The sequence below is a fragment of the Festucalex cinctus genome, chromosome 1, assembly GCF_051991245.1.
Source record: "Festucalex cinctus isolate MCC-2025b chromosome 1, RoL_Fcin_1.0, whole genome shotgun sequence".
Lineage (NCBI taxonomy): Eukaryota > Metazoa > Chordata > Actinopteri > Syngnathiformes > Syngnathidae > Festucalex > Festucalex cinctus.
Window position 1 is genome coordinate 32684107 of NC_135411.1, and position 21243 is coordinate 32705349.

General features: G+C 42.0%; 2 protein-coding genes across 2 annotated transcripts; both read right to left on the reverse strand.

Moving 5' to 3' along the window:
- Positions 1-63: 63 nt before the first annotated feature.
- LOC144024338 (polyserase-2-like) lies at positions 64-11587 on the reverse strand. Its single transcript, XM_077530551.1, has 10 exons — positions 11532-11587; positions 9008-9028; positions 6370-6532; positions 5458-5720; positions 3657-3805; positions 2962-3229; positions 1254-1425; positions 796-1049; positions 548-642; positions 64-431 (listed from the first exon to the last, which is right to left on the reverse strand). The coding sequence occupies exons 1-10, from the start codon at positions 11581-11583 to the stop codon at positions 153-155; spliced, it is 1716 nt and encodes a 571-aa protein (XP_077386677.1). The 5' UTR covers positions 11584-11587; the 3' UTR covers positions 64-152.
- A 5759-nt stretch (positions 11588-17346) lies between these two features.
- On the reverse strand, positions 17347-21030 carry arl6ip1 (ARL6 interacting reticulophagy regulator 1). Its single transcript, XM_077530666.1, has 6 exons — positions 20826-21030; positions 20075-20208; positions 18622-18741; positions 18302-18419; positions 18154-18238; positions 17347-17812 (listed from the first exon to the last, which is right to left on the reverse strand). Exons 1-6 carry the CDS (start codon positions 20859-20861, stop codon positions 17694-17696), a joined length of 612 nt encoding a protein of 203 aa, XP_077386792.1. The 5' UTR covers positions 20862-21030; the 3' UTR covers positions 17347-17693.
- Positions 21031-21243: the final 213 nt, after the last annotated feature.

The following is a 21243-nucleotide window of genomic DNA, read 5'->3' on the forward strand; positions in this document are numbered from 1 at the left end:
TCCAGCAAAACAGATGGGAGCAAAGGAGGTTGCTTCAGTGAAAATGGCTGGGAGTGACGAGTTAAAAGCTTGATTGGTATTAGGATAAATAATCAAAGAAAAAAACAATCACATCGACGTAGGGCCCTTGGCAGGCACCACCTCTATTTCATTCAGTGGCACAGCAGCATCAGGATGGCGTGCAAGCCTATGCGGACCACCTGGAGCTGGCTGAGGAGGAGCGACGGTGCTGAGCCCGAGTTAGAGTCGGAGTCGCGGGGAGACAAGAAGTCCCCCAACGCCTGCATGAGGAAGTCCTTGAAGAGGCTGAGTTTGGGGAAGACCATCATTTGGCCCTCTGCTTGTCTGGGGTTGCTGCTGCTAGTCCCCAGCACCGCCACCTGGTACCAGGCGTTGCCCAGCTGGCACATCAACGGCCCACCACTGTCCTCCTGCGTCGACACAAGTCATAATAAGACACATTCTTTCCCGTTCTGTATTATACTTTACAAATCCATCAAAAAGTTTAGATGTGCAGCGTGAAATGGGCAGAAGAGTTGAAGGTCACCTGGTCTAGTGTCAGATTTTGGGTACAAATGTTAGTGGACGATGCATTCCCACAATCCACCAGTGGCGTCTGGACCTCCTGCAAGGCCTGCTCCTCTACAATGTGAACCAGAAAGAAGATGTTGAGTCATGAGGATGAACAACCCACATGAACATACACACCTCGATTTAGAAGACAGTTAAGAGGTTTTAAAACGGACATGGTACTAATTTGTAAACATCAAACATAATTTGAAGTATTGCAAATACCTCCTCCTCGGCCTTCACTCCATCCGGCGGCCCAGCAGGTGGAGCCAGTGGCGAAAGTCTGCCCACTCTCCATGCAGATGGGCTGGATGAAGGGGGACAACGGCGCCCGGGATGCCAGCCGCAGGACTGCCACATTTGAACCTGATAGTGTGCTGGATACGATACTGACCACGCTCATCGCCGTCTCAAAACTGTTGGAGCCATTCTGCCTCACGCGACCCAGGAAGACGGTCCACTCGGACGGCGTGCTGGACCTGCACATCACAAGCACGCTTTAACAGTCGACACGGCTGTATCTGATCTATAACAGTCCTTCCCAATGGGGTGCACTAATCTCTCAGACCCTCATAAAAAATGAAAGCATCATTAGCGACCCTAATGTACATCAGAAAAACACGAAGAATGGCCGGATGAGGCAACATAGGAACATTTGTTAATGTGCTGACTTGTTGCCCTACCTCATGATGCATTCTGCGCTGGTAAGCACGCTGTCCTCGGCCACCAACGTGCCGCCACATACGTGACTCCCGTTCCAATGCAGACTTGCCATCCAGGGCCACATGCCGGCCCTGGCCGACGATGTGCCAGAACCTGACAGACGCTCGTTCAGAGGGGCATGCCCGCAAAATGCTACAAAAGCAAACATCACAGGGCATCTTTTTTAATACCTGATTTTTGTTAACATGAAAGAATATTTACATTCTTAAATGCTTGTTTTTGTAAACAAAGACACAGCTAATATATATCTCTAAGCATGAGAAAATTTACAGTCTTCCAGCACAACTAAATTGTTTTGTAACATATGTTATTGAAAAAAATCTAAGACAATTTGATCTTCAACAAAGCTAATGAATTTAAATTTTCATAATAAAAGTTTTAATTTAAAGGTACAGTGTGTAATAGTTGACCACGAGATGTCGCCAAATAATACAGGGAGTCCTCGAGTTATGGGCGATTTCTGTTCCTTTCGATGGCGATGTATCCCGAATTTCGACATAGGTCAGAATTCAATGTTAAAGTTGATAATTACATCAAAATACTTTTTACAGTAATTAAAAATAATAATAAATTGCGCCGCCGGGAATATACCAAAACCAGTATTTTGTGTTTCCAGCCGGACATTCATTGCTGAGCGAGGGCAAAGCGGAGCTAATGGCAACTTAAACATGGAAATGTGACGCTGATTTATTTATTTATTTATTTATTTATTTTTAGAAATGTGACGCCCTTGATGGCGAGCTGACTTGCTCGATGGACGCCCGCTGCTGGAGGTAACAACACAACTTTAAATAACTTTACAATGGTGTGATTACTGTGGTAAATTAACAAGAAAAAAGTGCCACGGACACAGGCATCGTAAAGTCAAACGCCGTAGGTCACGTACATCATAACTCAAGGAGTCCTTGTACAGCCAAAACGCATGCATTTTGAAGCACGTGAACTACAGTGACTCATCGAGACCAATCTTTGCAAGCCTAACCACCAATATTATTATTTGGAATTGGCATGAGTGAGGGAGCATCTGGGCGAGCGACAGTTAGCCGGAGCAGCCACTGAGTGGCAAGTGGGAGTTAGCCGAGCCAAACATAGGCTGGATCAAGCGGCTAACAAGTGAAGTCAAGTCATCTTTATTTATATAGTAGTGCTTTTGAGAGCAAAGTAGAGAGCAAAAAGTAACGGGAGTCTGAACCACGGAATTCAGTGACGACCACCTGCAGGCTCCAGCTGTGGAGGGTTAGCGGGTCGGACGCTAGCTGTAAGCAGGGCTAACTACATTTGCGAAGTTGTCCTTTGGGCATCCGTAGCAGAAAGATGTTCGGCGAAACATGTCAGCCTCTTGTCAGGTGAGACTCCAGCCACATAATATAGTGATTACTAGATCTATGATTATTTATATTTAAAAAAAAAAAAAGTACGTTGTTGTGATAGGACATTTTTTTAAATCAATAGTGTGTTTTTACAATGAACGAATAATGAGTTCTCCACTAGATGGCACTAATTTATTCCACACTATGCCTTTAAAGATTCCAATTTAGCTTTAGCTACCGTATCAGATTTAGTTTTTCAGTGTTCCACACACTTAATATTTATTTTGTAAACTTTAAATTTGTAATTGTGTAAATGTTGAAAGTGTTGGTGTGCGGCACTGCTCGCGCTTGGTCGTACCAGTACTGGTGGGCGTCGCAGTCACACTGCTTGGTCTTGGGTCGGTCCAGCTAACCTGCAGGTCTGGGTCAGTGCCCTCGGATGTGAAAGTGACGAACCCTGGCAGGGGGGTGCCACTAGTACGGTTGCTGATCCAGTCCTGGTACCGGGACACCCGAGCGTAGACACCCGGCTTCTCTGGCTCGGCGCAACCTCTTCCGAAGCTCACCACGCCGCTCAGGAGCCACTGGGACCCTTGCTTGCTCACCATTGGGCCGCCAGAATCACCCTGTAGAGCACCATTGTGTCCTTGTTATGGCAACCACTTGTATTTTTTGTGACATTGTTGATGGACAGTAGAGTGCCCTCATTGTATTCATTTTCAAAAGTAGTGATCACCAATCTCAGTAGAAAATCAAATCCCATGACGCACCGTGCTGAAACAGAAAACTGTTTCTGTGATAGATTTAGATTTTAGACAAAAGACAACTTCATGGATTGTGTTGCCAAAATGTCTTTCACAAAGTTAGAGCAACATTTCACAGCACGGATGGATGTTAAGTGCAAGGTTTGGATTTATTTTATAAAATACACTCATCTCAAAACAACATGTCAGTATGGGAACTGAAAGCCAGTTCCCAGTACTTCGATTCCTACAAATTGTCGGCTTGGTTGTAGAAATGAACTGTCACCAAAAAACATGAAAATCAAGTCACCCGACAGGCGTCCTTTCCTCCCTTTCGCAGGCCGGCACAAATCATGTTGTCTGTGATTGTATTCTTGGGATTGTAGTCACGATTGCATTGGCGGTTCCCCACCACAGGAACCTCAACCTCCATCAGGTTCTGGGGGCTTGGTAGAGGAACTGCACACACACAAAATTATACATTACAATTCAGGGTTCACCAATTCCGCTCCTTGAGGTCCTGCAGGTTTTAGATGTTTCCACCTACCAACACACCTGATACTAAAGGTATGTATAAATAAGTTCTATTTTAAATATTACCAGTGTCCCAAAGATGTATTTATATGTGTTTGATGTATTTTTTTTAAGCTAGAGCATACAGAAGGCTTTGATGCAACCTCAGAACTGAAGAGAACGGTTTAAGCAATGGTAATTATTACGAACATGGCCATCAGGTGGCAGCAGAGGATAAGCAATAAACTAGGGCCATGTTGCAACAAGCTCTTTTTGCCAGTGTTTTAAACAGATTTGTGAATAATGATGAAGCTTAGCTATATTCTAATGCTTATTGCTGCAGAACGGAAACAGATAGAAAGATACTTTTTTCCTGATGAAAGAAGAGACTCTAATCTTTCTTTTGGTAGGTTCCATGTTTTTATAGCAATAGAACACAATATTCTGTCAGCCTTTCAAGATCAGTCAATATCCAGTAAAACCGGGAGCAAAAGAGATTGCTTCAGTGAAAATGGCTGCGGGTGAATGAGTTAATCAGTTGTGCTAGTGAATGGAAACATCTCAAACCTGCAGGACTCTGGTAACTTTGCTCTCGCAAGATGAATTATTGCGGTATTTGTGAGTTCACAAACCCCGGAGAATACATCTTGTACCTCTCCCGTTGATTTCCGCCGATCCGAACCACTGATGGTTCAGACCAGTCACAGAGAGAGATTGTGTTTGGGGGCGGGATATGCAACTGTGACGAAACCAGGTCAACGCCGACACTGGAGCTAACAAACAAATCTAACATGGACGAATGGACGCTACAATTAATTCTGTTCTCGCAGAATGACTCACAGTTTCCTTGTAGAATGTTGAACAGCGAGGGGCACTTCGTGAATTTCTAGCTGGTAAGATGTTCGTGCTTTTGCCCCCTTCGGCAAGAACGAAGACGAAATGTTCACCCATGGCCGTGATTGGTTGAAAAAAACGTGTAGAATGACGCATCGTGCAATCAGCTCAAATTATTGTACAGAATGTTCCCCCTTTCCTGACCAAATTACTGTGAAGAGGTACCAGATGGATATTGCGGAGAACTCACTTGAGTGAAGCGCATTACATATAATTGTGAATGTCAAAGACAATTGAGTTGTTTTTTTGTTTTGTTTTTAAACAAACTAAATTTTGGTATTATTTTGGTGTCAAGCCAATCCAAAAGTATTTGTTTTTTGTCAACATCAAAGACAATATACAGCCCTGAATGTAGGGCTGGCAATGACTTGAAATGTAATCATGATTTTGATTTTGGCTTCTTACAATCAAGGAAGTCAAGTCAAGTTTATTTATATACACAATAGTCTCAAAGGGCTGCACATGCCCACTGTTGACAAATATTAATGACATTCCCTAATCGAACCACAAGAGGGCAAGAAAGATGATTAATGTCCCAAATGGTTTGTCTGGTTGTTCTTTGCTGTTATATTTAGAGCTGACATTTTTATTAGTTGTGGAAAAAAAGTTTTGAACCGTGAAAAATATTTTTCATTAATTGTGATTTCAATACTAATCTATAGATTATTTTTTTTCCCATAATGGTTCGGCTCAAGCTGACTGACCTTCCCAGTCGATGTCTCCCCATCCGGTGACCCAGCTTTCGGTTCCGGTGAAGAAGGTGCTATTCTGGGCCGCCAGGCAAACGGGTCTGATGAAGTCGGTGAAGTTCACAGGTGAGGAAAGCTTCAACAGGGCCACGTCGTTGTCGAGGGTGTGCGGGTTGTAGTTGGCATGGATGATGATACGAGTGATCCTGCGGAATTCCTCGTTTGGATTTGAACCCTCCTGGCTCTGACGACCCAAAAACGCCTTCACAGGTTTGGGCCTACACATACACACATGCATGCACACGCCCACACACGCACACACCCACACCCACACACCATGAGTTACTATATGCCTGCAAAAAAGTCAACCAACCCCTCCGTTCACTGCCATGGTCATTTTTTGCTTATTTCTTGACCAAAATCAGACTCGTTCCACCTATCTTGAGTCACTTTTTATTCCATATAAAAATGAGCATTCGATTCAAACTTAGGTTGTTAAATTCGATTAGTTCACCACTAGATGGCCAAAATTTATACACACTGTCACTTTAAATGAATCCGCGTATAATGAGGTATATGCTACGGAGGAGGCGGGACTTCCGACTTCCGTGTGTCACACTTTAGGGAAGTCGTAAGTCCGTGGCATCTACCCCATACTGCGGGAGGATTTTAGTTCATTTTATTATGAACACAAAAAAGTGTCATATTTATGGGATTTTATGATAGGTGTTTATTCCTAATTCAGTGTGGCATTTAGGAGCAGTTTTGTTGCCTTAATTGACCTTACCACTAAACGTGACGGGCAGTGCCCTCCGTCATTTTTTGCGTCTTGATTGGTTTATTAGGTCATGCGGGCGTGGTTTACACTAAGGTCAATTGGCATTAGGATTAGAAGTTGATGAATCCCTGCATGAGTGTGAGAACTACCTGGCAAAGCAATGTGCGGCCGACAGCAGCCACTGGTTGTTGATGAGCGACGCCCCGCAGAAGTGACGCCCGAAGGTGTGCAGGCTGACCTGCCAGGGCCAGTCACCCGGAGAAGCCACTGCACCCCCCACGATACGGGTTTGGGCCTTGACCTGCCCACACACTGAAAAAAACACACACACACACCCCACATACGCACACATGATGTGTGCACACACAAGCCCACTTTAGATTTTTTTTTTATTACCGGTAAATTAAATTAATTCATTCATAGATTAAATGGAAAAATGAGGTGTGGAATAATTGCACAAGTCTTTTTTTTTTTTTTGCAACAATTATTATTTTTGCCCAAACCATCTCCTCATGATACAAATGGTTCCATTTTTTGTGTTTCCTGAAAAATCTGAAAAAATGACTTAGGCGATTATTTTAAGAACACGTTGATATGTAAACTAGTTTATTCCAATGATTATCTACATGTGGTACGACTCAAGTAGCACTTCTGGTACGTAGTTTTCCTTTCGTAATATTCCAAATGGTATAATGTTACAGGAGATTAATTTTTTTTAATACAATAAATGAATATAGTATACTGTAGTATTTATTAAATACAGTTCAGTTGTTTAGCGTTTAACTACAATTCAGTTGCAGTTAACATTTTAATACTATTTTCAAAAATTTATTAATTGTTTAATATATTTGCAAGACATTGAAAGTCATTCAGAAGTTGAAGCTGAACACTTCGGCCTCCTACGGTCACAGTCAGTCAAGATGGTGGTAGTCGGAAGACTACGGTAATTTTTTTTTTAGGTGCTACTTAATGTCAAGGTTTGAGAACCACAGCTTTATTCTAATTAGGAGTGGGAACCTCTGGGTGCCTCACGATACGATATGATATGCAATACAAGGTTCACGATAACGATTATCTCACGATATGACGATACCGTGATTGTCGATATATTGGTCAGGTAATAAATCCACGATAATCTACAATAAAACTACTCAAGACATAAATTGATGTTTTTTTTTTTCAGAGAAAATAGTTTCTTTTTGTGCCATCACTGAAACACAATATAGACCCTTCCAGCTGACGTCACTGATTAGCTTCCGTTGCGCCTCACGGAGGGCAAACATCCCATAACAAATTAATGTACAGAGCTTGATTTTCGGCGAGCGTTTTCGTTAAAGGTGGGCAATATGTCAAGTGTCACAAAAAACGTCTCGAGTAGGACACTACATTACTGTGACTCATTGAAACCAGCCGTTTGGAGCCGCTAGCTACAAAAAATTGAGTTTGTTGGAGGGCAAAGTGGAAGCATAAGCTTAAGGTATGTTGTTTTTGGTTTAAACAGTACGTTGATCACTACTTTCATGATGTAAATTGTCATTCATGACTTCGTTTGTGTCCGGATATACCTGTTTTGCGGTATATCGAAGTCTTTGAGCTATCTTAGCTTGCTAGCTGCTAATAAATAGAACACACGTTTACAACACCTTCCTCAGCAGTGTTAATGTGTTAATTGTGATAATCGTGTTAAATTGTAATTTTTTGGTTCAAAATTACTTGAATACTTATGCAAAAAAGTATGAATGATTGTTTCAGTAAAGATAATAATGCACATTCATCACGTCTGCCTCAAATTTACAATCATGGGTTAATGTAATGACCCATGAAAAAGAGAAAAACTACCTGATATAAAATGATCTGAGCATATCCTCCTACTTTTTGTGGGTGCAAAGCAGTTGCGTCGTAGTTTTGCACTAGCCACCGTGTTAGTCTTTCACTCCTCACTGTCTTCCGCCTGGTTTAGAATTACTGCCGGCAGCCAAAAGAATAATCTCATCTCTCTTTGAGCCAAGTTCAGCATAGCATTGGTCGCTGATTTATCAACTATTTGACTTATTTTCTAGGTCACACTGATTGTTTTCTAATTCATTTGCATTGACGCCCTGCCCTCCACCGCAAGGGGCGCACTTAAACGTGATGTCACACTAGAAGGGTCTATAACCAGAGGAGCCGTTGCGCTTCGCATGCTCCGCCCCTACCACAACATGATGACTGCAGCGTGGCTAAACAGAATACGCATGATTATGAATGAATTTAAGCACAATATTCACTTCCCCTCGTGATGCTTGGCTACGGTGGCTTGTTAAGCCCCAACAGGCGCATATGCCCTGCAATTGGAGCGGATCGGCCGTGGTTTGTATTCAGACAAAAGCAAAGCGAAAAGCAAAGCGAACCGCACCGAGTGTGTTTGGAAGCGAACCGAGACCACCTCAAAAAGTGAGTCTCGGTCCGCTTGTTTGATCTGCACCAGGGTTCGTTTGTGTGTATTCAGACCTGCACAAAAGGTCCGGATCAGCATGGGAAACGAACTCTGGTCCGTTTAAAGCGGACCAAACAGTGCAGGTCTGAATACACCTAATGAACAATGGAGCTGCAATGAAAATGCTATTTTTTAATCTCATCTTTTTCTTTTGGAGGGAACAAAATGCCTATCTGAACACAACAAATAAGTGGTGTGTGATGTATAAAATGTACTTTTCCCACCCATGTGCTGCTACATTGTTATGCTCAAGTGATAAAAACATATCAAAAAGGGATTGGACACATGAATGAAGGAAGGCAATGACTCACCATCTATTTGCGCTCCACATTCTGAAGATGAAAAAGACAAAAATTCCACATGTCATTCCATGTTGATATTTCAGAAGCAGCACATTCCGTTTATTCATTCATCTGATATGATCAAATGTCAAAGTTAAGCATCCTGTATTGACAATCATATGCCACCTGTTTAAAAAGTAGCTTTTATAGACGTCACACATTCTACTAAACGAAACAGATGGATCACAAGTGTTACTAGCTTAGTGTTACTAAGCTAAATTCATCTTTCCAAACGTAAACTTCTAGTTGAGTAGAAAGTCCAAAAGGTTTTTCTGTGAATCAGGAAGTTACTATGAAGTCATGTGCACTGTTGCACTGTGCATTCCTACGATAACTTGGCTCCGATTAAATGCAACAAAGATGTGAAGCGCTTGTCACAAATGCTACTTATGCAATAATTAGCATGTGTCACTTGTCAACTCCTGTGCCAGACCAAACACATTAGACTACATTACACAATTAAAAGATTTATAAAAAAAAGTCAAGTTGAATATAGGAGCACTGTTTCAGACTACTAAACTGCACTGAATTTCCCTGCTGTGAGTTCAATAAAGTTGTTTTGTTTTTCTTCTCGTATGGCCTCAGAACATTATTACACTGCATGACTGTACTCCAGAATATTCTTCTGACAGTGTAAGTAGCCTTTGTAACAAACTCTGCTCGTACAACCACATTTTTACACAACTATAACTCATCGCAATCTGTCAGCCTAATTTGTTTTAAACCTCATGTCAGAAAACTATTTACACTTTTGAACTTGTGATAAACGTTCCTTTGAAGTTTAGCTTTGGAACAGATAATCCTAACCCCTGTTGATTAATCTAAAAGAAGGATGATATATAATATATATCGTCCTTCTTTTAGAAGGACGATATATATCAGCTTCCCTGTTGCCGTCGACTGGTTTTGATGGTGCTGTTTTTGCATTTTTCTGCCTGTCAGATGCTTTACAATGAAAACAAGTGTTTGTCTCGTGGGCTTGTTCATCCTTGGCGACATTTTATAGCGAAATGGGGAAGCTCTGAAAAAATCTCTATAGAAAGATAATGGAGTATTTGATGAATAATTTCAACCATTACCAACTACAGCCTTCTATAAAAATCCTGTCATAGTGATTCAGTAATGAGTGAATGATTTTGAATGCATTGAATCATTCACAAATTCCCGACACCTTATTTACTACAACAGATTTTAGGATTGAAAAAAAAAAATCCAAAACTCTCTAATGGGATTTTTATATAGCGTATGTCTTTCTTGAAAGGGTTTATGAAAAACTATTTTTGGTTGTTTTTGTTTTTTTTATGCTAAGTTTCCTCAGTAGAGACCAGTGTTCCAACTAACGCCCTTCCATTTGTTTCGTGATGTAGTGGGGAGGCTTATTTTCCCACTACCTGTGTAGTGATCCCAATGGCCTGCCCCTTGACTCCACCCCCTTAATTAGGAGATTTATTTAAGCCACCTGTTTCTCATATGGTGTCAATCTCTGCTTCTTCTCTTTTTTTCCTCCTCCTTTCTTGACACCATATGAGAAACAGGTCATCAGCATCACTTCACAGGTAGTGGGAAAATAAGCCACTCCACTCGCATAAAAAAAATACTATTTTGCTGTAACTTATAATGTAACTCTTTACATTTTCCCCTTCTATAATGGCCCTATAGTTATTGTACGAGCGTTGGTTATTTATGTTACGTGATCCAAGTGAAACGTCTCCCCCTGCAGCGCCGTGGCATGCTTAAAAAAATAAAATAAAATAAAAATAAAGCAGCGCCGTGGCACACAATTCTCTTAATGTACCGTCTCGGTACATTATTAGGAATAGTTTAAAAAAATCTCTCTCCCCTCATCGGGCACGATCGGGCATTTGATGTTGGTTACTGGTGTTGTGTGTGCGTGTGCTTATAACATGTTATGGTGCGGACGGATAGAACGGGTTTCAACGACGAGGTGCGCCACGTTGCTCGATTGCTCGTTCCCCGGGGGGGTAACGGCCATTTCTCATGCAACGATATAGATCGTGCATGCAATTGCTAAATCGCTTTGTGTTTAAAAAGACTTGTTATCCCCTCGGGAGGCAGAGCCGACACAAAATCGAGTGGCCCACGTACGTGACCAGGCGGTGTTCCCATGACTACAGGGAATGCGCAAACAGTGTTTCCATTTTTTTCCTGTTTTTCTTTTTAATACCGCTCTTTTCTTTTTAATAATGCGCTGCACATACAGCAGCCTGAAAAGCATCTCACTGTACTTACTGAGGCTGAAAGCAGTTTTTTATGTTCATGCATCTTTTTTTATATTATTTGAAATGGCCAGATCTGAGGTAAATTTATAGCTTCTTTTCGTGAGGCTGAAAATAGTCTGGACTATCCTTTAATTCCAGAATGTCAGTGATTACAATCAAATTAATGGTAAAATAAAATGCGCAGAAGAACAAAATATAAACTACTGTTATAAAATGATTGTATTTTCGGACAAAAAAATTGACAAATGTCTCACCTGTGAACAGCAGCAGTAGCACCAATGTGCTTGTCAACATCAGCTTGTCCATGACCACGAAGTGCGAGGATGCCTTAGCCCAAACGCAACCACCAATAAGTACAGTACGCACTGGCCACACCCAAAAACCTTCGTAGACAGACATACCATATATGGATAAAAAAAAAAAAGTTGCTGAGAATGCAAACAAGCAAGAGGGAAAATTAAGTTTGTTGAACTTTCCCATTGTCTTCACCTTGCAAGTTTTCCATTGAAAAAACTTGAAGAATGCCATTGCTGGTCCGCCCTCTGCGTGAAACCGTCACCTTTTGAAAGCTGTTGTGTTCACCTCCTCCACCTGCCTGTCTTGGCATCCAGCAGCAGGAAACAATTTTCGCACAAACTTCCCTCCTTGTCAATCACATCCAGGACTGGACTGACACAAAAAAATTGGTCCTGGCGTTTGGACTTAGACCGGACCACCGGCCCGCATGACTGCTGGCTACCACGTCGCTCTGCCACTGATGTTGATTGGCTCCCTTTGCCGTCTATATAAATAAAATAATTAAATAGCACTGCATTAGGCCCAAAAGACGTCAGCCCACGGGGCATCTGCCCTGTATGCCAGATGTTCAGTCCAGCACTTATCATGTCATCGTTTTCTTGGAAACTTAAGGCTACCACTATTTTTTTAATACTACTCACACAACAAACGTAACACACACACACAAACCATAATGAGGGTAACTGGTGCAGATCATAGATGCAGTAACAAAACCAGGGATGGCTGAGCACGAGGGTGCCCCACCACTGACAGTGGTTACCACATTCCACCCCATTATTAACATATTCATAATAAAACAGAAAAAAAATTAAGACCGAGTTTATAATACAATTGAGATAAAACTACTTTAAACATCATAACAAATCAGGTAAATTTCTTGCAAAACAACTCAAAGCAATCGGGAAAAATCTCTCATCACGGCTATTAAAGGGGCAAATGGTGAGTGCACACTATCACCACAAGAAATGAATTATATTTTTTATAACTATTATCACAACCTATACTCAGAAATTAGCAACCCCAACCCTGAGCATATTGAGACGTTCTTCATCCATCCTTCCATTTTCTCAACCACTTACTCCTCACAAGGGTCGCGTGGGTGTTGGAGCCTTTCCCATACGGCTTCGGGCAGTAGACGGGGTACACCCCGAACTGGTTGACAGCCAATCGCAGGGCACACAGAGACGAACAACCACCCACACACACAAGCACACCTTGGGACAATTCGGAGCACCCAATTAACCTGCCATGCATGTTTTTGGAAAGTGGGAGGAGACTGGAGTACCCGAGAAGATCCACGCAGACACGGGGAGAACATGCAAACTCCACCCAGGAAGGCCAAAGCCTGGACTCGATCTTGCGTCCTCAGTACTGGGAGACGGACGTGCTAATCAGTAAGCCACCATGCCGCCGAGGCATTCTTCAGTAGCTTAACTATGCCTCAGTTATCTACTGAACATAAAGGTATACTAGATTCCCCGCTGACTATAAATGAGCTGTACAGTGCTCTAGACAGGATGCCAAATGGCAGGGCACCAGGTCCGGATGGTAGTGTTGTTCCGATACCGTGTTTTGGCTCCCGATACCGATACCCAGCTTTGCAGTATCGGCCGATACCGATACCATACCGATACTTGAGTTTTTTTTTCCTCAACATGAAAAAGCTGTCCTGCCATTGGTTCAGAGCTTTCAAGGGCCAATAGGATATCTTAGATCAGCATGCAGTGAACATGTCACATACCAGTGAATGTCATGCACCAGCAAGATACAAGATGCTGCATCCAAAATCCTATATTAGTGTTGGAATTAATGGTATCGGCTTGTTACTTGTGAGTAGTCACCGATACCGATACCACTATTTTAATGCAATATCAGCACCTCTGCCGATACCAGTATCGGTATCGTAACAACACTAGTTATCAGGCCATATTTTTAAAGCACTTTTGGTCAATGTCTGCACCATTATTCTTAAGAGTAGTAACAGAAATTAAAATTAATGGTTACATAACATCAAGATATGAATACAGCAGCAATTAAACTTTTATTAAAGACAGAAAAAGACACTACCCTTCCGTCAAGTTACACATTGATATCACTAATCAACACTGACATTAAAATTATCGCTAAGACCTTGGCATCTAGAGTACAGACAGTAATTGTTCATAGCAATCAAACAGGTTTTATTAAAGGTCGTCATTCTACTAACAATATTGGGAGGCTCTTTAACCAGATTGGCATGTCACGACAACATAACAAAAAGGCAGTTATTATATTGTTGGATGCAGAAAAAGCCTTCGACAAGGTTAACTGGTATTTTCTCTTTGCTGTTCTAAATAAATTTGGCTTTGGGGAGTCATTGATTCAATAGGTTTCAGTATTATATGTGATCGACCCTGGCAAAAAGGGTCCGACCTCATGTGCCAAAAAAAATTAAAATTGAAATATTGATATATCTGAATTCTGCACTTAATTCCTTTTAGAACAACACAACATTGTCATGATGTGCTCCAGTCTGCTTTGCAAGACAAAATGACAAATAGAGACATTAAAGTGTCTTTTTTTTCTTTTTTTTTTGTTTAAACATTTATCAATTTTGTATTGTAAGTGCCTTTTTCCACAAAAACAGCATGTGGGCTACAACTGCCTTTTCCCCTTCTTCTTCATTTCTAATTTAAATAAAGTCGATTTAAACCATGGAACCTTGCAAGCCAGGACCCACGCTACTCTTTTCCAACAGGTAATTTAAAATACTTAGGCATAAAAATCTCACCTAAATTAACTGAATTAATTCAAACTTTACTCCACTACTGGAACTGGATAGGATGAATAGCCAACATAAACATGAACATTTTACCAAAAATAAATTCTTTATTTTCAATTATTCCATTCAAACCTACGTCTAACTGGTTCCAATCGCGGGACTCATCCATTCCAAAATTCTACTGGAATTTTTAAAAAAAAGCAAAAAAAAAAGCAAAAAAATAAGCAAAAAAACAAACAAAAAAAAAGCAAAGATTAGTCTACTCTTTAGAAAAGCAAATCCAAAGGAGGTTTAGAGGCACCAAATTTATGCACTACTATATAGCTAATCAACTACAATATCTCCTTCTATAGGCACAACCCAACAGGGATTCCAACTGTTGGTTGGAATTAGAACAAAAAGGTTGCAACAACCTCCGACTTTCAGACTTGCTCTTTATTACAACATTGATAAAGCGACATAATTGTTTTTAAAAACCTAATGATTGACTACACCCGGACCGCCTGGTGGAAGGCATTAGAAATCACAAAATCCCAATTGGTGCCCTGCGGGCTCTCTCCCATCTGGTACAACCTCGTCTTTAAACTTGTTTCATTTAGGTGTGTGGGAGCAGAAAGGTATTATACACCTCCACCATCTTTTCTCAGATATGTTTATATCATATACAAACTTGGTCCTAAAATGTGAAATATATATGTATATATATATATATATATATATATATAAATATATATATATATATATATATATATATATATATATATATATATATATATATATATATAAATATATATATATATATATATATATATATATATATATATATATATATATATTTTTTTTTTTTTACATTATCTGCAAGTCAAAAATTATGGTTAAGAAACAAATTCCAACACTTCGGAGTACGCTCCAACCGCCTGTTTTAGCTAAAGATATTACAACACTTTCTCCAACAATTAAAAAAAAAAAATCAAGAATATGCGTTACTTTCACACACAGATAAAATGTATTTACCCATCTCAAAATGGGAGACAGCCCTGTCAATAGTTCCAGAACCAGACTTTTGGACTCAAATTTGTGAGAATGTATTTAAAATGACAAAACACACGAACTTACAACTTATCCAATATAAAATCCTTCATAGAACACACATTACTCAATACATGATGAAGAAAATGGGACTCTTCGACTCCGACATTTGTCTCTAGTGTTCACAAAACATTGCCGACACTTATTTTCATGTTTTCTGGTTGTACACTCCAGTGAAATATTTCTGGACTAAAGTCTTGGACAAGCTTTCCACTATATTAGACTGTAGATTTCCTTTATCTCCAAGATTGTGTTTACTAGGTGACTTAACAACAACCGACCTACCACGTAAACAATCTCAATCTACACTCACAGCCCTTGCTATTGCCAAAAACAATTCTTGTTAACTGGAAAAATAAACTCTTAATATCGATCAGTGGTTAAAACTCATATTTCAATGGAAAAAAAAATAATCTCTGCTTCAAATAAAAACCAAGTGTCAAAATTTAAACATGGTCCACGTACATGGAATCTTTTAATCTAAATTTGGCAACTTAATTCTGCCTGTTAACGGGAGCCAGCACATCGCTATAACTTATATTGCCGCTTCTATATTCGGCATTTTGTACCTAATGATTATTATTATTATTAGTAGTAGTAGTTTTATCGTCAGGAACCCAGCTGTTGCCAGCAGGATCGAGCATGCCACACCAAATGACATCTTACATTCACCACCTCCTCAAGATTCACTTCCAACGGACACTACGCATTAATATTCTGTGTCACGGCATGCTTGTTGGTTAACTTTCTAGGTGATGTCCCCCGTGGCCGGGCATGGGTGGCTATGCCCCTCTGTTGTCTCCTTGGTGGCGGTTGCGTCTTGGCCGTTTCCTGGGCCCCCTGTAGGGTATTGTGTTGGGCTGCTTTCCATGGTGTTCAGGGCAGTGCCGCCCATGGGGGGTCCGTCTCTCCGCGCCCGGCGAAGCGGTTCGGGTGGGCCTCCGATGTTCCAGTGGTCTCCTGTCCCCTCCCCCTTGTCGCCACCACCCGCCCGTCCTCCTCCCGGTCCCTTTTTCCTCATTGCCCACCCCCCCCCCGCCGTTATTAAGTTGTGCATTAAGATGACGTGTTTCATTTATTTATTTTTTCTACAAAGCAAGTGTTGACAGATTGACAAATGTAATTATCAAAAAGAATTCCCACAGCTCTTGCACAATTGAACTGCAATCAAATTTTATTGGGAACAAAATATGATTGAACCCTTTGTGTTGATGTACAAGGTGTTCATTTAATTTTGTCACGAATTCCTATCATATTTCACTGATGATCTTAACAGTGCTGACATAACCAAAAATTCATTGACACACGCTTGCATGCAATTTTAATTTGTATTTGACACAGAATGAGTTTCAACTTCCACCTATGACAGAACTTCATCCACATCCTGGGGTGGCGTTGCATGGTCACTGAGGCAAAAACTTGGGCGTGGGAGTAGTAGTGAGGCCATGGAGAAAGACTTCCAGATGGTTCAAATACATTCTTGTCCACTATCTAGTGTCTCAGTAGGGGGAACGCAGTGCACGATCAACTGCTGTATAATGAGAATGGGGTGCTGCTGTTGTGAATCGGTGGAAAACATACCTCAAAGACGAAGCAGAGTCTGGGGTTGCTGGAGGCAGGCTCTCCTAACTCTGGGTTTGAAGTCACTGATGGGGTTAAAAAGCTCCTCAGTGGCAGGTGACCTGGGGTGGATTATAGGATGCCTCCTGGTGAGGGGTTCCGGCACACCGAGAGAAGGCTCCGTCCGGGGATGGCCAAAGGACACGATGGAGAGACCGTCTCCCCGGATTCCCCTGGAATAGCTGGACGAAGTGGCTGGGGAGAGCGAAGTCTGGGCTTCCCTGCTAAAGCTGCTGCCCCCACAACCAGAACCCATATAAGGGAAAGAACATGAATTGAAAAGAGAGCAGCACAAAAAAAAATTATGTTTAAAAGTCAACTTTATTCACATTGTAAAGATTCACGTGTCACGACAGAACAAACACACCAAAGTGGGAGGGGCCTATTTACATGACAGCAGAGGAATGGGCGGGGTCAGAGTTCAGCTAGCAGCAGGCTGTTTTCTTTTTTGTATTACTTGCGCTTTTACTGCTTTTGCTATCCAGTTGACTTGAAAGAAGATGAAGATGAGGAGCTACATGATCACACAAATAACGAAGATGACAAGAAGTGTGCGGTCACAACGCCAGTCAACAAGTCAGTAGTCAGAGTGTGTGAGTGAGTGCGTGTGGGTGTGTGCGTGGTTTGCATTGTGAGTCTAATACTACATCTACTCATTCTTCTTCTCCTTGTTCTTGATCAGCTTGTTGATTTCTCTCTTGGCCATGGCGGCATACTTTGATAGGACGCCGTGCTGGTTAAGGCCCGGCAGCAGAAGCAACAAGTTCACTGAAACAATAATTTCATATAATGGAGCAAGATAGTTGCCTAAAATGTCATTGAAAATTAATTTGTAGGGATTAGGGAACTGGTGAATGATAATACAGTGGGGCAAAAACATATTTTGTCTGCCATGGTTGTAAAAGTTTTCCCACTTAGAATGAGGACAGGTCTTCAATTTTTAATAAGTATACTTAAACTGTGAGACAGAATGTGGGGGGGGGGGGGGGGGGAATCATTGAAATCACATTGTAAATATTTTGAAAGAATGAACTTGGAAATGTCATATCATACCTCTGTCACAATCAAAGGCTGACAATACTTTCTGCGTCAATCATGCGCTTACTCACCGATCAGGTAGGTGAGCAAGAGGTTGTGCACCTGCTGTCCGATCCAGGCCACCACCAGCAGGGTGCTGATCACCGAAGCAAAGTACTGAAAATGACACCGGGCCACACAGTCACCGGGGCTCTTTTAGGGCATTTTCATTTCTTTTACCATTTTTGGCTTCTCCTCCTTGAGCGTGCACAAACGGCGCCACCAGCCGAGCAGGCGACGCTGCGTCTTCACCATGTTGCCACAGATCTCATGGAAGCGCTGCTGCTGCTCTGTGGTCCTGATGTGCACGCACACACAAAAACAGTCAACACAAAGTGGTCTGGTGCACACATTACTACTCTGCTTCATGTTATTAAAAATGTGACATACAGTATAGGAAGCACCAGCTCACACAGAAGTGGACGACCAAAACACATCATAAAAAGGCACACAGGAAGTAGATGCCGACACACAGGAAGTAGACGCTGCAATGTTCTCACCACTTGTTGGAGCCAAAGACTCTGGGCGCCAGCGTGGGCACCAGGTAGTCGGCCAGGCACAGCAGCATGACGCCACTCGACACGCCCGTCAGCACCGACGGGTCCAAATAGTAAATCAGTCTGAGAGGGACAAGAAGTTGACATAAGATGGTTGCCAAAAGGACTTACAATCAAAGGCAACATTCAGAATCATTCCCGAGTCATTACAAAGGGATTTGTGTGGAGTGGCCCTAAATCAGGGGTCTCCAATGGCGCTTTTCCACCGTACCGGTTCCACATCGAACGCCAATTTTTGTCCCCAGATGTTAGTGTCTCCACGGGACTTTTTCGGGGCCGAGCCGTTCCGTTGGAACCGCTGTTTAGAACCCGGAACAGCGGTTCTTCAGCGCCGGTCGTTGGGGGACTAGCGGGGCCGTGACGTCACCTGTTGTCTGATTGGCCGACAGCAACGCCGCTGCCGCCGCAAGCAACGCCGTGGCACACGCCCATTTCCTTGTTTTAAGCGAGAGAGGCAGAAGAGCCCGCCGGTCTTCGCCAAAGTCATAAAAATACAGTATATACAATAAATATGTTTTACAACAACGCTTAACTACATTTAGAATTTAAAAGGTACTTGTGGATGGATTTGTAATGTTTGTGGTTTTAAAAAACATCGCGAGGCTGCTCCTGTGTTCCTATTTACTTGAATGAGAGCTCCAGCGGCAGCTCTTCATTCACAAATAACTTTGCGAGCCGGTCGGGAAAAATACATTATACACAATAAATATAATAATGTTTACAACAACGCTGAACTATATTTACAATTTAAAAAGGTACTTCTGGATGGATTTGTAACATTTGTGGTTTAAAAAAAAAAAAAAAAAAAAAACATCACGAGGCTGGTCGTGTGTTCCTATTCACTTGAATGAGAGCTCCAGCGGCAGAAAAAGCTGTCTTCGTGAGCCAGTCGTGAATCTCAATATTTCATCCATGGTGGTCTATATTAAATTGTAAATATGGTTCAATGTTGGCGCGACTGGCCATTCAGGAAATGTTGCCGCCCCCTTCTCGCTGTGCGCCAGTTGTAATGGAAAACCGGCGGTTGCTGTCTGGTGTGGTTGCGTGAGGTGAGGTGTGGTGTGGTGTGATGTGGTACCACGGCCGTGCGGGCACGATGGAAAAGGCCCACAAGTTCGGTCCTCGAGAGCCCCTATCCAGCCTGTTTTCCATGTTTCTCTCCACTAACACACCTGATTCATGATCGGGATCGTTATCAGGCTTTTGCAAAGCTTGCTGATTAGCTGATCATTAGATTCAGCTGTGCTGAAGGACGGAGACATGGAAAACAGGCTGGATAGGGGCTCTCGAGGACCAAACTTGGAAAGCCCTGCCCTAGATGTTCCTAACATGAGTACACAAAATGGCTGCCTCATGATACACGGTACTATCTAGCGATTTAGTCTGGCAGACTCACAGGAATAGCGTGGTGGTGACAGCCATTAGCGCTCCAGGAAACCACGGCTTTTCCCAGCGCAGGACTCTGTCGCCCGCCAGGATAACCTCGCCCCACGCCTGAAGCTGTTCCTCCAAATGCGCCGTTTCCTGCGCCTGCGCAACACATCACAACATATCCTTTTCCTGTTGCATGTCATGTCCTCAGTCTGCCAACTTTGGGCAAGAAGTGGGGTAAACCCCGGATTGGTCATCACCAGGCCACATATACATAAGCAACCATTCACTCTTGCACCTATTGACAAATTGGATCAGGGATGTCAGTCTTTCAAGGTACCAATATTTTTTGTCTTGCAATGTGAGGAAAACTTAATAGTTGAACATCATCATCATCATCATCACCATCATCATCCTCCTCCTCCTCCTCCTCCTCCTAAATACGTTGCTTAAAAAATGCTTGTAGTCTGGAGCCTTGTGACTTTCAACATGAGAGCAAGTCATGTGTCGTAGAGAAACCGCAAGTCACACTCATAACTTCAGGCAAGGTTAAACGCCTAGTTGCTTAGCATTGTTGCAGAGGACGGAGTCACAGTCGAGTAGCAGCAGCAACTTAACAAAAAAGCAGAAGTTTTAAATTAACGAACGCCATGAAATGGAAGGTAGTGTGCGTGCTAACGGCAGCTAACAGCCAAGGCCCGTCAAGAGTAATCAAAAGCCGTGGATTAGCACAAGCTAACCTTCGATAGCAACATCTACGTCATCTTCGTACTAACCAGCATGTTGGCGCTCTTATTGTCTCCCTCGACCATGGTTTCTCAAGTAGAAACTTGTTTGAAATGTCTGTTTTAAATGTGTAAAAAATAAATAAAAGAAGCTCTTTGAATAGAGAGACAGTTTGCTCAGCGTCTCTACGGTGACGATCGAAGTGAGAAGACTTGACAGGATGATTTTATCCGGAGCGGCTGCGTCAAAGAAGGCGCTGGGCATCATGGGAGATTGAGTTTAACTTCAGATTCGATACACTTTATTGATCCCCGAGTAACACCAGCACAATATAAGTATTATGGAAATATGGAAGCTTGTTCCCGCCAGTAAAAAAAACAAAAAAAAACAGGACTCGTAAAAATAAATAAATAAATAAAATATAAAAATAAATGACTGAATAAATAAATAAACAAATAAATAAATAAA

Coding starts and splice junctions, on each gene's coding strand:
- LOC144024338 (XM_077530551.1), bottom strand. CDS start 11,583: ATGGACAAGCTGATGTTGACAAGCACATTGGTGCTACTGCTGCTGTTC. Junction 6,533..9,007: donor ATGTGGAGCGCAAATAGATG/GTGAGTCATTGC, acceptor TGTTTTTTTCAG/TGTGTGGGCAGGTCAAGGCC. Junction 5,721..6,369: donor GCCGCACATTGCTTTGCCAG/GTAGTTCTCACA, acceptor GTGTATGTGTAG/GCCCAAACCTGTGAAGGCGT.
- arl6ip1 (XM_077530666.1), bottom strand. CDS start 20,861: ATGGTCGAGGGAGACAATAAGAGCGCCAACATGCTG. Junction 18,420..18,621: donor GTCTTTGGCTCCAACAAGTG/GTGAGAACATTG, acceptor CGTGCACATCAG/GACCACAGAGCAGCAGCAGC. Junction 18,239..18,301: donor AGGAGGAGAAGCCAAAAATG/GTAAAAGAAATG, acceptor TGTCATTTTCAG/TACTTTGCTTCGGTGATCAG.